Here is a 16,807-nt window from a genome sequence, read left to right as displayed (position 1 = left end):
CGTTTATTTATTTTTTGGGGGACAGAGAGAGACAGAGCATGAACAGGGGAGGGGCGGAGAGAGAGGGAGACACAGAATCCGAAGCAGGCTCCAGGCTCCGAGCTGTCAGCACAGAGCCCGACGAGGGGCTCGAACTCACAGACCATGAGATCGTGACCTGAGCCGCCCAGGAGCCCTCCTCCAAACGTTTTACAACCAAAGACCTGGTCCAGGGCCACGTGTTTATGTGTGTAAATCTTTTTTTTTTTAATTTTTAATTTACATCCGAGTTAGTTAACATATAGTGTAATAATGGTTTCAGGAATAGAATTTAGTGACTGATCACTTACAGAGAACACCCAGCGCTCATCCCAACAAGTGTCCTCCTTAGTGCCCCTCGCCCATTTGGTCCACCCCCCAACCCAATAAATCTTTTAATCTGCGACCGCCCCCTTTTTCCCACACCTTTAACTCGGTGACAGGCTGGGACCCACCACCCTGCGACAGGTCCCGCAGGTAAAGGAGGCCGGGGTCACACGGCGTAGACCGACCGGCTCTGGTGGGAGGAGGGACGTCTGGGCTGAGGCCCAAGAGGCGCCCAGGAGGCCCCTGGGGAGATGCCCGCTGGAGTGCCCGCGCTCGGGGGAGGAGCCGGGCCCGTGTGGGCGGGCCCGAGGGCGGGGCCAGTACTTCGGGGGCGTGTCCAGTGGTGGGCGAGCCCGGCGTGGGCGGGGCCGGAGAGGGGACTGGCTGCCGGGAGTCCCGAAGGGCCGCACGGGCCAGCTCACCACGGAGCAGAGTGGACACGTCAGGCACACACGTCGGGGCCGCACGGCCGCCTGACTCCCTGAATCACCTGCCGGGTATGTGCGTGTGCTGGGCGCTGATCTCAGCGTGTCGAACAGTCAGCTCCTTGATCCTCAGTCAGGACAGGCCAGGTCACACGTAGTAACAAACAACTCCCCGGAGCGCAGCGACTCAAAACCTTACCGCTTTATTGCTTGCTCCTGCTATGAGGTCGTTGCAGGGGTGGCGGGGGGCTTCCCGGGGCCGTCTCAGATGCCAGGGGAAGCAGCTCGGGAGGAGCCGTCCAGAGCTCCAACACGGAGGCTAAAGCATTTCTTCTACTGACAGCTGGTCAGCCGGACCCGATTCGGGGCTCTGACCCCAAAAAGGCAGGAGGCGCGTGCCCACGGGGTGCCCAGCACCCAGGAAGCTGGAAGCATTCCAGTAGATTATGGCCCCATTTTACAGAGAAGAAACCAATTAAAAAGGATGAAAGTAAGTCGCCCAAGGCCCCACACCTGGTTACGGAAAGGGAGGGAGGGTTGGTGCCGGCCGAGGAGGAGGATGGGTGTGGTAGGCGTGTGGGTTCAGAGCTCAGCTCCCATCCTGGACACCCGCAGGAGAGCCTCGCCCTGCCCTGTCTGAAGGCTGGACTCCCGCCTCCGGACACTTCTCCCAAGCCTGGAGGCTCTGGTGATGCAGGGCTTGGACCAGGGCCCCGAGGCCTCTGCCTGAGCCCCGGCTCTGCCCAGAGCCCCCATTTCCTCCCCCGAGGCAGGTGTCCTGTGGCATCTCTGTCCACACCTGGGAATGGCGGATGGGTCTCCGGTTCCTGGAGCCGGGTCCCTCCTGGGTTTGGCCAAGCAGAGGCCTGGGCCACAGGGGCCCCTAGTTCCCACCTCCGCTGCCCTCCCAGCACTGAATTCTGCAAGCAGGCCTCCTGTCTGGGCCCCAGCCCCAGCCCTGCCTTGCAGGCCTTGCGAGGCCCCTGAGGTCCAGTGATGCCTCTGGAGTAGGGCTCTGTTCCCCACCGGGATGCTGACTGGTGTAGGGTGACAGTAATGCTTACTTCATCAGGTCTGGGACATCAGACAGGGACAGTGCACGTGACCATTCACACGACAAATATCCTCCAACGGCTTCCTGAGGGCCAGGTACCGATGTAGCTTCTGGAAAATCCTCATGTCTTGGAGTGCTCGTTCCAGTGAGGCAGACACACAATAAACACCATGGTAAGTAAAGCATAGGGTCTGTTAGATGGCAAAAGGGGCCCTGGGAGAAAGGGGGCCTCACAGTCCTAAGTGGGGAGACCAGGACCTAGGGGAGAGCTGGGGGAGGACAGGTCCCCCCTGGCAGAGTGAAAGTTAGTGCAAAGGCCCTGGGGCAGGAGAGCTGGCAGGAGCGCCACGGCCAGAGGAGGGACGCACGTGGTGTCCAGTGCCAAAGAGCTGGGTCCTGCTCGGAGTGACGTGGGCTTGTTGGGGGTTTTAAAGAACCGTACGCCTGTCTCCCACCTGGGTGAGGTCTCATGCTGGGCTGAATAATGTCCTCCAAGATTCATGTCAACCTGCAAACTCAGAATGTGGCCTTATTTAGAAAGAAGGTTTTGCAGATGTGCTGGTTAAGATGAGGTCATGTTCAATTGAGATGTTTGTAAATCCAGTGATGGGTGTTCTTACGACAAGAGGAGAAACACAGACGCAGAGAAGCCACGTGGAGACAGAGGCAGCGATGGGAGGGATGCAGCCACAAGAAAGGGACACCCGTGGCCCCCGGAAGTTCAGGAGGGCGCACAGCCCTGCCACACCTCGGTTTAGGGACCTGGCCTCCCGAGCTGTGAGAGGAGTCATTGTACTTCAGCCTCCAGTTCGTGCTGACTTGTTAGGGACACTCACGCAGGGGGGGAGAAATGGCCAGATCCTGGATCTGTTTTGAATCTAGAGCCGACGGGATTTCCAGATGTGCTCGAAAGGGCGGGTCAAGGACACCGGGAGCAGCAGGAAGGGTGGAGCTGGCACCCCACGGGAAGCATCAGTGGCTGCGGTGGGGGGTTGTTGCCGGACTGTCAGCCGTGCCCGGGACCAGCAGGGAGCAGCCGAGATGCCCCGGGCAGAGGCTGCCCAAGCAGAGGCCCCTCAGTGGGCACCAATCACCATCCCTACCTAGGCTGAGTCCCCACCTAACGACAGGGGAGCTGGCGGGAAGCGCAGGGCGCGGGGGCCAGACGATGCCTCCCGGGGTTCTCTTCCGCCCCAGATGCGGGCCCCCGGGCTTTCCCCGGGTGGGTCTCTCCCGTGCTCGCTTTGCGGCCATTCCCATAACGGCCAAGCGTAGAGAAAACAAATATCCGTCAACTGACGGTTAAAAACAAAGGGTCTACCCACAAAGGGGAATATTATTCAGCAGGAAACAGGGATGAGGCCCGACCCAGCTCCGGTGCAGACAAAGCGCCACAGCTCACGCGGCACGAAAGACGCCAGACGCAAAAGGCTGCGTAGCGTGTGATCCCTCCCACAGAGTGCTCAGAGCAGGGCCACGGACACAGAGGGGGGATTGGGGGTTGTCAGGTGCGCGGCTGTTCATGGGGATGGGGTTTCTTCTGTTGGGGATGGAAATGTTCTGGAGTTCGTGGTGGTGGTGATCGCACAGCTCTGAACATACTAAACGCCGCGGAAATGTTCGCTTTAAGATTGTATACGAATTATAACGTACATTTTTTCAGTTTACTTTTATTTATTTTGAGAGTGGGGGAGGGGCAGAGAGGGAGGGAGACAGGATCCCAAGTAGGCTCCTCGCTGACAGCAGAAAGCCTGACGCTAGACTCGAACTCTCCACCCGTGAGGCCACGACCTGAGCCGAAATCACGAGTCAGACGCTTAACCGACTGAGCCCCCTGGCTGCCCCTGTAGTTAAAAGAAAATGGATGGGGCACCTGGGGGGGGCTCAGTCGATTAAGCGTCTGACTCTTGATTTCGGCTCAGCTCATGATCTCACGGTCGTGACATTGAGACCTGCATCCGGTTCCTGGCTGACAGCTGCTTGGGATTCTGTCTCTCCTCTCTCTGCTCCTTCCCTGCTGTCTCTCTCTCTCCGCCCCCCTCCCTTCTCTCTCTCAATAAATAAATAAACCTTTAAAAAAGAGTCTGGCAGGGCGCCTGGGGGGCTCAGTCGGTTGGGCGTCCGACTTCGGCTCAGGTCACGATCTCGCGGTTCGTGGGTTCGCGCCCCGCATCATCGGGCTCTGTGCTGACGGCTCGGAGCCTGGCGCCTGCTTCCCATTCTGTGTCTCCCTCTCTCTCTGACCTCCCCCACTAGCACTCTGTCCCTGTCTCTCTCTCAATAAATAAATAAGCTTTAAAAAAATTTTTTTTTTACAACGTTTATTTATTTTTGGGACAGAGAGAGACAGGGCATGAACGGGGGAGGGGCAGAGAGAGAGGGAGACACAGAATCGGAAACAGGCTCCAGGCTCTGAGCCATCAGCCCAGAGCCTGACGCGGGGCTCGAACTCCCGGACCGCGAGAGCGTGACCTGGCTGAAGTCGGACGCGTCACCGACTGCGCCACCCAGGCGCCCCTAAATAAGCTTTAAAAACAGAATCTGGGGCCTCTGACATCGGTGCTGGGTCACACCAGCCCCGTGGCACACGGACGCCGGACTCGCATCCAGGCTCACACGTGCTAGTGGGAGACCCTGGGCCAGTTGGACCTCGGCTTTGTCACCTGTGAAATGCGGAGGGTGGCAGGACCACCGCTCAGAGCAGAGCCTGCCCCTCAGGGCACCTCCCCCAGGCCAGACCCTCGCTCAGGACGCGTCTGGGTTTTTTGGGGGGGTGGTTCCATGGTACAAGACCACTGGTTCACTGAACCCGGGAGCAGCTCGGTGGCATTTAGCACGTCCAGCGTTGTGCACCCGCCACGTCTCTCTGGTTCCAGAACATTCTCCCCACCCCAAAATAAAGCGCTGGGCCCGTGAGCAGTCACTGGTCACTGGCCTCCTGCTCCGGGCCCCGGCAGCCACCAACCTGCCTGTCTCTGCCCTTACCCATCCCACACAGGCCACGGAATGGGCTGTGCAGCATGTGACCTTTGACCTTCTGGCGTTTGAGCCTGCCAGCGTCCGACAAATAGACCCATCTCCACACGGTTATGTAAGTTGTCCTTCTCAAAAAAGTCTAACCGGACCTCAGATGTACTGCCTGGAGGGATCTTGGTTTGTGGTACTCCTCAGCCTGAAGTTACTCTGTTTATACTATGAAAATCCATGAATTCAGCAACCCACTTGAGGCTAAACAACTCACAGGAACCCCCACCTGCCTCGGTGCCCACCAGCACAGAGCGGGGTGCGAAGGCAGCGAGGGTGTGGAGGGCCCTGGGGTGCTCCTGGAGTCTGGCGGGGCGGGGGGCAGGAAGCAGGTGGGGAGGGGAGGCGGGAGGGGGCATCAGCGTGGGCCCGGAGAAACACCTGGACGGCAGGTGAGGCAGCGAGGCCAGGTTGGGAGAATTCTGGGGCTGGGGCCCAGGGCTGGGTGGGGGGGGACTCTGATGCAGCCCCAGCCCCTGGCCTGTCCCTGTCCAAGCCCTGTGGTGACTCAGGCCGGCCGGGTTTCTGCATACCTGTGAGATGTCCTGCCAGGCGCGTGACTGTCTGTCCTCCCTCAGCAGGGCGGCTCAAGTCCGAGTCAGGCTGAGTCACCCCTCCAGGCCCTCCGCTAAGGCCTTCTGCGGGACCAGTCCGGGCTTCATTGGGGAGCTGCTGAAGGGTAAGTACTGGAACCCTCCGTGTGGGAGGAGATGCCGGGGGAAGCGTGCGGTCCCCACGCCTGCCGGTGGCTCAGTCCTTTTCCCTCCGGGCCCTGGAGGACACTGGCACCAGACCTGCCTGAGGGCCCCGCCCACCTGCCCCCAGCCCGGGAGACCCTCCCTGTCCCCCCCAGCCCCTGCCAGCCACCAGCCTGCTTTCTGTCTCTGGACTTGCCCAGTCCCGACATTTCACGCAAAAGGAATCCTACAAGGCGCGGCCTTTGGGATCTGGCTTCTCACTTCCCAGGATGCTTTCCAGGTTCATCCACACGGCGTCACGTGTCAGTGCCTCCCTTTAAAATGAACTTCATGGGGTGTAACTCATATCCATGATTTAAAAAAAATTAATGTTTATTTTTGAGAGAAGAGAGAGTGAGCAGGGGAGGGGCCAAGAGAGAGGGAGAGAGAGAACCCTAACCAGGCTCCACACTGTCAGCCCAGAGCCCCACGTGGGCTCCCACCGACTGTGAGATCATGACCTGAGCCACAGTGGGATGCTTAGCCGACTGAGCTACCCAGGGGCGCCTCCTTCGCGGTGAAATGCTAACATCGCAGTGCGTTTTAAGCCATGTGTCCAGCACGACCTCAGTCACCACAGGACACGTCCGTCCCCCCGAGACCCAGGGATCCCTCTGCCCCAGAGCGGGGATCCGGTCTCGTGATCGCGGTGACCGAGCCCCACCAGTGGACGCTGACGTCCGTCGGGGTCTCTGTGTCCAGCTGCCTGTACTGTGCATGGAGAGTTTTAAGGCTCATCCACACGGGTGCTGGACTCGGTCTAGACCCTCGGGTTGTTGAGAATTTTCCCGCAATTTGTTTTTCCTTCTCTTGCTGATGGACGTTCGTTTCCAGCTCTGGGCTGTTAGCTGCAGTGCAACCTTTCCCATGCAGGACTTGGGGATAGGATTTCTGGGTTGTTGGGGAAGTTCATGTTTTGAGTTATAAAGCTACCAGAATTCTCTGCCTGGAGGGACACAGGTGTAGCCCTTCCCTCTGGGCCCGGGGCTGGAGGGGGCTGGCCGGCCAGGCCAGGGCGGGAGAGCCGGGAGCCTCCTTGGAAGCCCTCAGGCTGTCACCTTCCCACCTGTAGGGGTCCAAGAGGTGTAGTCCCACCCCACCCCCTCCCAGCGTTTCAGAACCAACACCACCTCCAGAGCAAAGGCAGGGGTGGGGTTGGGGGACATCCTTCCTTTGCTTAAACAAAGTCTGAAGGCCTGAGGTCTAACCTGTGCCCTGAGAAGCTTTGCCTACGTTCCCCCGGAGGAAGTCAAAGTCCTATCCAGAATGAGCTCTGACTTCAGTAGCGCTTCCCGAGGGCAGGAGTCGGCTTGGGACCCGGGGGCAGGGAGGTGCCCTGTCGTTCTGGAGGACTCTTCTAGAAGAAGCTGGCTCCTCTCCATTGCTCTACCTAATTCTCTTTGGGACCTCTCCCACTTTCCAAGGAGGTAACTGAAACGCCCAGCGCCTGGAGGGGACCCACCTCATCCCTCTCTGCTACCCAGAGCCAGGTGGTGAGGGGGTGGTCAGGGTGGGGGAGGACGCTGCCCCCAGGCCCACCTCCCCCGCCGGCAAAGTGTCAGCCAGGTCTGAGGAGCAGGGAGCCTTGTGGGCAGGGCGGCAGGGACAGGAGTTGAGTGGAACTCCTGGTAACGACAGTAGTGTGCCCTCTCACTGTCCTACCGCAGTGTCATTTACTAGGCCCATCCGAGGACCGCTTAGCAATTCTAGGCGAGGGTCGGCACACAGCTTCCCCAGAGGGCCGGGTGGCAAATACGGCTTTGCCACTGCACAGACCATTGCAGTAGCCCTGCAGGTGCGGCCCGAAGCAGCCGCGCACAGTAAACAGGCTGGGCTGTGTCTCAATAAGGTGAGGACCTCAAACCACCCGAACGGGTCAGAGGACCTGGACGGACGTCTTTCCAGAGAAGACAAACGAACGCCCAGCACTCGCACAAGAAGATGCTCATCTTTAGGGAAATGCAAATCAACACCGGGGCGAGGAACCACTTCACGCCCACTTGGGTGTCTATTTTTAAGAACTCAAAAAATAACAAGTATTGGTGAGGATGGGGGGCGAGGGGAGCCCCCGTGCACGCGCAGCGGGAGTGCAAACTGGGGCCACTGCTGAGGGAAACAGTACGGAGGCTCCTCAAAGGAGTGAAAATAGAAATACCCTGTGATCCAACCCTGCCATTTGTGTGGACGTGCCCCACAGAGTTGAAAGCAGGATGTTGAGATATTTGTAAATCCCTTGTTCACAGCAGCCTTATTCACAACAGCTAAAATGTGGAAGAAACCCCAGGGTCCATCGACGTATGAATGGACAACGGACGGTCAGAATGTGGTCTATCCCCATAACGCAATACTATTCAGCCTTGGAAAAAGAAAGAAATTCTGGGACACCTGGCTAGTTCAATCCCCACATGAGGCACAGAAATTATTTAAAAGAAAAAAAAAAAAGGAGGGGCACCTGGGTGGCTCAGTCGGTTAAGCATCTGACTTTGGCTCAGGTCATGATCTCACAGTTTGTGGGTTCCAGCCCCGTGTCGGGTCCTGTGCTGACAGCTCGGAGCCCGGAGCCTGATTCGGATTCTGCGTCTCCCTCTCTCTCTGATCTTCCCCCGCTCGCACTCTGTCTCTCTCAAAAATACATAAAACCTTTCAAAAAAACCCTTTTTTTAAAAAAAGGAAATTCTGACACCCGCGACTACACGGACGAACCTGGAAGACACGACGCGAAGGGAAAGGAGCCGTCATAAAAGACAAACACCGCGTGACTCCCCTTCCGTGAGGGCCTAGAGCAGACAGAGGGTAGAAGTGGGCGCCGGGGGCTGGGGTCAGTGTGGGGTGGGACAGAGCGTCAGGCCGGGAGGACGAGAAAGTGCTGGGGGCTGACGGTGGCCGCAGGGCGGTGCGGGTGTAGTTGGTGCCCCTGAACTAGACACTTGAAAATGGCTAAGATGGTAAATTTGCAAGTTATGTTTGTTTCCTGTTTTTAATGTTTACTTACTTATTTTTGAGAGAGAGAGAGAGAGAGAGAGAGAGAGAGAGAGAGAGAGAGCATGAGCAGAGGAGGGGCAGAGAGAGACTCCCAAGCAGGCTCCAGGCTCTGAGCTGTGAGCACAGAGCCCGACGTGGGGCACGAACCCATAAACCGTGAGATCATGACCTGAGCTGAGGACGCTTAACTGACTGAGCCACCCAGGCGCCCCCATCCAGCAACCATCTTTACCGGCCTGCTGGGCCCTTCCTTAACGAATTAAATACACCTCCAGTCCCTGATTTGTCCATATTTCTGGGAGAGTTTTTAACTTTTTGAAAATTACATGCGACACCCTGGGAATCACAGTGACACGAGAATGCGGACTTCCATGTGTTTTAGGGCACACGGACCACCCCACACCCCAGCGTCCGCGACAGACATCACGGACTGATCGCAGACCCCTCCTCACTCTCGCTCGCGCCGTAAGGCCCTGGGGACCCACCTCCAGGTCCTTTGAAATGACAGCCACTCGCCCTTCCTCTTGTGGGCACTAGAGCCCTGTCTGGGTGGGTGTCATCTCCGCGGAAGGTGGAGTGTTTCTGTATGTTGAGCGAGGGGGTCTTTCTTGGGATCAGGCTTAAACTTCGTTCAACTTCCTTTTAAAGTTTCTTCACTGCTGGGGCTCCTGGTGGCTCGGTCCGTTAAGTATACAGCTCTTGATCTCAGCTCAGGTCCTGATCTCCCAGTTCATCACTTCGAGCCCCACGTCGGGCTCTGCACTGACAGCACGGAGCCTGCTTGGGATTCTCTCTCTCTCTCTCTCTCTCTCTCTCTCTCAAATTAAATAAATAAGCATTTTTAAAAAATAAAATAAAATATTCACAGACCGGGGCACCTGGGTGGCTCAGTCTGTTAGGCTTCCGACTTCGGCTCAGGTCCTGATCTTATGGTTCACGAGTTCAAGCTCCACGTTGGGCTCTGTGCTGACAGTGCTGAGCCTGCTTGGGATTCTCTCTCTCCCCCTTTCTGCCTCTCCCTCTCTCTCTCTCTCTCAAAATAAATAAATCAACTGAAAAAAATAAAATAAAAACATAAAGTTTCCTTACTGTTTGCTGGGTCTCGGGCAGAACACTGGAGGGCAGAGATGGACAGGACCGAGTCCTTGCTTTGGAGACGGATGCAGTGCAGGAGCCAGAGGGGGTGCGGGTTTAAATCCTCGAGCGGCCGCATAGCTGTGTGACATGGGGTGAGTCACTTCACTTCTCTGGCCCTCAGTTTCTCCTCCCTGAGGTGAGTGGGAATAGGGATCAAACCTACCCCCGAGGGTCACTGTGGCTGTGAGAGCCAGTTCCTATAGTGTTGCCTACAGGCAGCCCACATAGTTCTCGTTCGGACCCTTTGGTAGGAGAGGGCCGCCCCGGACGGAAGGTCAGGGTGCCTGCTCACTCACCCTCAGCTGGGAATGTACGCCCAGGAAACCTTGTGAGTTCTGATCTGGAGGTCACAGCAAAAGGTAGTGAGTGCACAGATTTGCAGATAAGGAATCTGAATAATGAGGGTATGAGCACCGACAATGAGAGAAGGGAGGAACCTGGAGGTGACCAACAGGGCCCGAGGAGCTGGAATTGGGTGCCTTGGGGGGCCTCCCCTTGGGGGCTCAGTAACCTGTTCCAAATGCAAAGCCTCCCCCCACCCCAGCCCGCCCCTAACTTCACTGTCCTTCCTGGAAAATCTCTTTCCCAGGGCGGGCTGGGGTCATGCCCCGGGGACCAGCCCCCTCCGGCAACCCTGTGCCCCCACCCTCTGTCCTGCCTATTCTTCACACTCTCCTCTGATGCAATTTCATGACCTTTTGTGCAATTATCACCCCTCTTATCTCCCCATCTCCACCCACTCCTGAAGCCCTCTTACTCTGCTCCAGCAGCTCTGGGGGGCCTGGGCGAACGCAGTTGGTCCTGGACAACGGAGGGAATGGAAAGTGACCCCAGGGGTGCCGTGGCTGACCTCATACTGAAAAACAAGGGGCTTGGCCAGGAGACCCCTTGTCCCTCCCAGCTCTGGTGGCCTCTGGCCGCAGTCCAGTGTCAGGAACCTGTGTGTCCTGGGGCCTGGAGAAGGGCCTGGGTGCAGGCCCAGGGTTTCTAGGAGATGCTAAGTGGGATTCCTTCCAGGGGAGCAGGAAGTATAGCTGCTGGGTGGCTCTGTGAAGGCAGCGGGCGGTGGGGGGGGCTGCCTGTTGGAAGCATCCACAGGCTGGTGCGACCACCCAGGGCCATTACTGCAGGCTGAGGGCAGTGAGGGGGTTGTGGGTACTCTGCATTCACAAAAGCAGTAGCTGAGCATAAGAATATTTCACCCTAGTGGCGCCTGGGTGGCCCAGTGGGTTGAGTGTCCGACTTCGGCTCAGGTCTTGATCTCAGGGTTCGTGAGTTCGAGTCCTGTATCAGGCTCTGTGCTGAAGACGTCTTTGGTGTAAAAAGGTGATTTTATTAAAGCTCAGGGACAGGACCCGTGGGCAGGAAGAGCTGCACTGGGGTTGTGAGAGGTGACTGGTTACATCCTATGAAGCTGAGGGAGGAAAAGTCAAGGGGAAGTTTCTTAAAGGGATTTCGTAGGCTGAAGGAGACCCACAGATCACTGGAGGCCTGGCTGTTGTCAAGCTAAGGCTGTTTTCCTTCTAGCAAAGCATTAGCATTAAGACAGTACTAAGTTTCTGGATGTTAGGCTATTGATAAGATGGCCCTTTTCTCCAGATATTACTAAGATGTTTGTAAACTGATGGAGAAGCTATCAGTTTAACCATTTGTTTTCTGTCCTTTCCTTTGTCCTTGGACAGCCAGGAGTGCCAGAGGATTGTCACACAGGTCCCACCTGAGGGGGGCGGGGCGGGTGTTGCTAGGTCCTGCTTGCTCTCAGCTTGCCTTATGCTCCCTCATCACTTTGACCCTTCCCGAAGCAGCCACTGTTAACAGTTTCCTGTGTGAGAATCTGGCTCTTTGCCCTGCTTGGGCACATCACCTAATTTCTCTGGGCCTCAATGCTCTCATCTGTAAAATGGTGCTATAATAGCAAGTACCTCATGGAATCGTTGTAAGGAATACATGAATGAATATATACGGAAAGACTAGCTCATGGTCAGCCAGGGCTTAGCCACTATGCTATATATTATACATGCATATGTAACCTAGCACTATGTGGTACGTACAGGTACGTACGTATATGTGGTTGTCCATACGTGGAGGTCTGGTATACACACCCCCTTCCAGTGATTTTCTAAAATGACAACTAATAGCCCAGTTCACTGTTTTGCATGTTAATTACAAACTTTGGAGCACTTTACACCTAAGTACACGTATATTTAGTGCTGTGTCTGAGAATCTGCTGTGTATTATCCCCATGAAATGATTTATCTAAACTTTCCCTCCGATTTCCTGTGTTTTGGTTCCATTTGGCAGACAATTTGTTATGAAACAATATGATTTAAAATGCATCACCTGTAAAGCAGCCCTTATCTAAGAATTTGTCTTTTCTTTTTTTTTTACTAATTTTATTTCATTTTTATTATTTTTCAAGCTCTATGCCCAACATGGTGCTTGAACTCATGACCCTGAGAGCAAGAGTCACGTGCTCTACAGACTGAAACGGCCAGGTGACCCTCTAAGAATTTATTCGATGCAGCCCCTAGCCCTGGGGCTACACATGGCACGTCCAGCTATTAATGTGCCTGTGCAGACAGGAGGCAGCCGGCGAGGGACGTAGGGCACGGTCTCCCTTCCCCTTCCAAGTTCCCCCTGCAGCCCCCCAAGGGGCGAGTCCAGTGCTGGCTCCGCCCCGGGCCCGCTCAAGCCCCGCCCCCGCCAGGTCCCGCCCCGCCCCACCGTCCACTGAGCGCGGCCTCCCCGCCAGGCCCCGCCCCCACAAGGCGCCGCCCCGCCCCCAGTCCCGCAGCCCACTGAGCGCGGCCGCCCCGCCAGGCCCCGCCCCGTGTTCCGCCTCTCGGAGCGCACTGCGCCTGCGCCGGCGTCTCAGGCTCAGAGGCCCGGCGGCCGCGGCTCTTTTGTTTCCCCGCCGGAGTCCGAGCCGGACCCCCGAGTCCGAGCCCGAGTCGGAGCCGGGGAGGGATCCTCATCAGCGCCCCGGGCTGCGAGCGCCCCCCCGAGCGGCCTGCGGGGCTGGAGGCGGGCCCGGCCTGCCCGATGGGGCGCGCCCCCCGCCCGCCGCCCCTGGCCCGCGCCGCCGCCTGAGCCGCCCGCCCGCGCCATGGAGCCCGGCCGCGGCGGCCTGGAGGCCGTGGGCAAGTTCGAGTTCTCGCGCAAGGACCTGATAGGGCACGGCGCCTTCGCTGTGGTCTTCAAGGGGCGCCACCGGGAGGTGAGGGGCGCCGGCGGGCCCGGTCCGAGGCCCGGCGAGGGGGAGACCCCTCCTCCCTGCCGCACACCCCGCGACGTTCTTGTCCCCGCCCCACGCCCCGGGCCCCCCGGGCCCCGCCCCAGACCCGCGGATTCTTATGCCCACACCCCACTCCACGGGCCCTTCATCCCCATCTCCACATCCGGGGCTCCCTCGCCCTTACATCTCCCGGACACCTCATTCCGATCCCACACCGGGGGCCTCGCCAGCGGCACCGGAATCCCCCCAGGTGCTTACCTGGCCTGGGGGTGGCCTTCTATGGTTCTGGGATTCCTGGCCCCTGAGGAACCTTTACGCTTGGTTTTCAGAAGCACGACCTGGAGGTCGCAGTCAAGTGCATCAACAAGAAGAATCTGGCCAAGTCCCAGACACTGCTGGGGAAGGAAATCAAGATCCTCAAGGTGAGCGGGCGTTGGAAGTGATAGGGGAAGAGGGTGCTGGGTGAGCCTGCCTTGGTCATAAGAAACTTGGGTTTCTGTCCTAGGAATTGAAACATGAAAACATCGTGGCTTTGTATGACTTCCAGGTAAGGCTCCAGGCTGCATTCTCGGTGGGGAGGGGGTACGCTACGCTCCCAGGCTGGCCTGGGCACAGCCTGGTCCTAGACCAGCCAAGTGCCGGAGACCCTGGTCAGTGGCGGGAGGTTCTAGTCCGGTGTCTCATGTTGGGAGAAGGAGCTGAGCACCTGTGGGTATATATCTCTGTCTGGCCTGCCCAGGACTCTGGAGACTTGATTCTCCATTCTCGGCCCAGTTCTGGGCCCGGGCTTCTCAGGGCACGTTGGGAGGGCCCCACCGCCCCCGGCTGCCTGCATACCACAGGCACCAGGGAGCACCCCCATTGGAGTTACTCTGACTGTTCGAGGTCTGGCTAGCTACTGCACAGCCCTCAGGGGCTGTCTGGCCCTGTGGCCCTGACCATGGGTCCTGTCCTCGGCGTAGGCAGGCCCGGGGCAGGGCAGTCCTGCCGGCCTGGCCCACCTGTCTGGGCTGGCTGGTTGTTTGTTGACATTGCTCCAGCGGCAGGGCATTGGCCAGTCTCTTCCTGCGTCAGGCTGGGGGAGGGGAGGGGCTGAGGGAGATTCCTTCTTGCTGGCAGTTGGGGCCAGACAGCCCAGGCCCGAGCAGCAGCGGCTGGGAGGCGGTCAGGCCCAGCGGGCTCAGGAGGCCTCAGCCGGGTTTCCTCACCGCCCCCAGGTCCCCAGGGCCCGAGGTGGGGCCCCGCTTCGGCGAGCGTCCAGGACCCTGGACACCCAGTTTGGGGACGGGGAACCTGAGGCCGCAGATCTGCGGGCCAAAGTGCTGACTAATGATTTTGAAACCTGTTTACGGAGGCCACGGGACCAGCCCCTGGCTGAGGGGAAGTTCCCAGCCCGGCTGTCTGTGTTTTGGTGGCCTCCTCCCTCCTCCCCTGCTCTCCCCCTCCCCCTTCAGAGCTGGGCCGTGGCCTTGGGGGCTGTGGCGTGACGTGAGGTGACGGGCAGGGCACGGGTCCAGTGTGACAGCAAATACCTGGAAGCCGGGCACTGGGCACAGAGACACTGTGTCCTGGGGCCAGGAGAGCGGCCCCCCTGCCTTCTCCGCCTCACACCTTTCCCTGTCCTCCCCCTCCTGGAGCCCCCGCCCTCCTTCCTTCCCCATCCCGGCCGCACCGCACACCTGCTTGTGGGCAACGCTTCTTCCTCTCTTGCTGGCAGTGAGTCAGCTCCCCTGCTTGGAGGAGGCGCTCGCTCGGAGGCCCATGTGGTCCCCCCACCCCCCGGGGCCTGGCCTCTGCCCTCACCCCCAGGGTGTGGGCTGGCCCTCTGAGTCCGTGGACTCCACCGAGACACATGGGACCCGAGAAAAAATGGGCTTTTAAAACTAGGTAATAGATAACTTAGCTAAAAAAAAAAAAGATTATAAAGCGGACTTGGAAAAAGGTAACCCCTTTCCCTGTTGACCCCCATCTTACCCCGGAGGCACCCCCCCCCCCCCCCCCCGCATACTGGTTGTTTCTGGATCTCTCCAGGGACAGAAACACGTTCTTACAAGCCCCTGTGCCACCACAGCGTCCACGGTCTGTGGGTATCTCAGGGAAGGGTCTTTGTCACTCCACAGTGTCCCAATGTGTGTGAGAATTACACCCTTCTCCCAAGAAAATTCCCCCTGAACTCCTGCGAGGTTACTGACCCTAAGCTCACACGCTGAAGCTGGATGACCTACTTCAGTCCTGGCTCTGTCCCTTAAACTAGCTGTGGGTCCTTGGGCAAGTATCTTAACCCCTCTGGGCATCCATCTCTTGCTGTGTTAGAGACGATGGCGTTGTGCTCGCATCTGTGTGCACACTTGCTGTTCCAGTTGTGTCTGTGGGTGTTCCTTGCGGTCACATTGGTACGATCACCCCACATTGCAGGGCTGACTTTGCCCACCCCCAGCTGAGGGCACGGGTGTTTTTCCGGGATTCTGACATGTCAGCAGTGTGGGAGAGACTGGCTTTGCCCTCACTTCCGGCCACGTGTGTATCTGTAGCATGGGTTCCTGGACAGGAGTCCCTGGGTAAGGGGGGACACGTGCTTCTGGTTTGGGACAGTTGTCAGATTGCGGTCCCCAGAGGTGGGCCTGGACACGGTGCTGCATTCAGAAGGGCCGGTCTCCCCACATCCTTGCCAAGGGGGTGGTTATCAGACTTGCATCCTGGTGGAAAATGACATGTCCTTGTTTTTTCACTTGTCGTGAGTGAGGCTCAGCAGCCTGACGTGTGTATTAGGAAAACCACCTGTCCTACGCATGATCCCTGTTGGCCTTTAATCACTGAGGTTGGATGGCACTGTGCTTAACGACCAGCCGGCCCCCAGCCATATTGCCTTCCCTGAGCCCAGCTCCTCGATGTACTTTGTGTGACTTAGCTTGGGCAGGCTCGTCAGCCTCTTGGTGTCTCAGTGTTACCTGTAAAATGGGACATAACAGTACACCTGCGTCGTAGAGTGGTTGTGATGAGAAGCTGGGTCAATTTACATCAGGTGCCTAGATCTGTGGGTGCTGTATAACAGGTGCTATATAAGTATTGATTTGTAGGAGCTCTTTATATATTAAGGAAAGCCCTTTTGTGATTGATTACATTCTCTCAGGTTGTAGTTTTGTTTGTGGTCCTTATGGAATAGGGACATTTGTCAGGCTGATGTGGGTGGGGTGGGGGGGAGGGAGCTTTGGACTGTACTCTGTTCTGAGACACCGCTGACCATGCAGAGGCAGCTGCAGCCCGGCGCCTGGGGCCTTCCATTGAGGCCGCACCTGAGTGATCTATGGTATCTGGACGTGCTCTTGCCCGGGGAGGGTGGCCGTTTCAGGAGTCAGGATATAGGACTGTGCCACCCGCCGGGACCAGCCCTGCCAAGCATGCCCCAGGAGGAGGGCTGATGGCTACAGGCCTTGCCCTCCCAAGGCGGCTGGTTCCCACAGCTGGACGTGACTCACTCACCCAGGCCACCCAGCTGCGGACAGCTGTCCCACCTCCTGCTGACGTGTGGCCGGTAGGCACCTCTGTCCTGCTTTACTTTAGTGCCTTTCAGGACACTGCCAGTCCTCAGCCTTGCCGTCTGCTCTCTGAGAGGCGCCAGGGCCCTGGGGGCAGGGTGCGGGCCTTGTGGGTGCCCCTTGGCATCAGCCCCCGAGGTTAGGGCCTGTGAGTAGGCCTGAGGGTCTGGGCAGTTCTGGAAATGCTTGCAAACTTGTGTTATTGCTGTTTTACTGATTTTTTTTTTTTTAACTTAAAATTGTGAAGCATAATACATCCTGGGCAGTAGGAAACTCAGATTATTATGCTTTATGCAGCACTGGGCGGGACTCCTAGGTGAGGTAAGAGATAG

The 16,807-nt window shown here is 57.9% G+C and overlaps 1 protein-coding gene and 2 long non-coding RNA genes across 10 annotated transcripts in view; 2 read left to right on the top strand and 1 right to left on the bottom strand.

Annotated features, from left to right (window-relative positions):
- Positions 1 to 706: 706 nt before the first annotated feature.
- LOC113596964 (uncharacterized) lies at positions 707 to 12,084 on the top strand. Of its 3 annotated transcripts, none has more exons than XR_008291950.1 (5): positions 707 to 842; positions 1,843 to 1,997; positions 4,823 to 4,915; positions 5,427 to 5,527; positions 9,678 to 12,084. It is a non-coding gene; the product is annotated as an uncharacterized LOC113596964 (long non-coding RNA). The 3 variants fall into 3 exon arrangements; XR_008291951.1 differs by lacking the exon at positions 9,678 to 12,084 and adding an exon at positions 8,256 to 8,610; XR_008291949.1 differs by lacking the exon at positions 9,678 to 12,084 and having other exon boundaries at positions 5,427 to 8,610.
- On the bottom strand, positions 4,349 to 16,119 carry LOC113596970 (uncharacterized). 3 transcript variants are annotated; one of them, XR_003417801.2, is made up of 4 exons: positions 13,198 to 16,119; positions 9,868 to 10,560; positions 9,657 to 9,782; positions 4,349 to 5,860 (listed from the first exon to the last, which is right to left on the bottom strand). It is a non-coding gene; the product is annotated as an uncharacterized LOC113596970 (long non-coding RNA). The 3 variants fall into 3 exon arrangements; XR_008291953.1 differs by having other exon boundaries at positions 9,657 to 10,044; positions 10,462 to 10,560; XR_008291952.1 differs by having other exon boundaries at positions 9,657 to 10,560.
- The window catches only part of ULK1 (unc-51 like autophagy activating kinase 1), a 21,957-nt gene continuing 17,742 nt past the window's right edge, over positions 12,593 to 16,807 (top strand). The window contains exons 1-3 of one of the 4 annotated variants that reach the window (XM_027052102.2): positions 12,594 to 12,921; positions 13,269 to 13,361; positions 13,445 to 13,486. In XM_027052102.2, coding sequence (XP_026907903.2) covers positions 12,811 to 12,921; positions 13,269 to 13,361; positions 13,445 to 13,486 — 246 coding nt within the window. In that variant the 5' untranslated portion in view covers positions 12,594 to 12,810. Of the gene's footprint in view, positions 12,922 to 13,042; positions 13,190 to 13,268; positions 13,362 to 13,444; positions 13,487 to 16,807 lie in introns of those variants that run through there. The other 3 variants (XM_053206766.1, XM_053206768.1, XM_053206767.1) reach the window with 3 other exon arrangements.

Source organism: Acinonyx jubatus, chromosome D3, assembly GCF_027475565.1.
Source record: "Acinonyx jubatus isolate Ajub_Pintada_27869175 chromosome D3, VMU_Ajub_asm_v1.0, whole genome shotgun sequence".
Lineage (NCBI taxonomy): Eukaryota > Metazoa > Chordata > Mammalia > Carnivora > Felidae > Acinonyx > Acinonyx jubatus.
The sequence above is the reverse complement of the archived record's forward strand: the minus strand, read 5'-3'. Positions and strand labels throughout refer to the sequence as shown.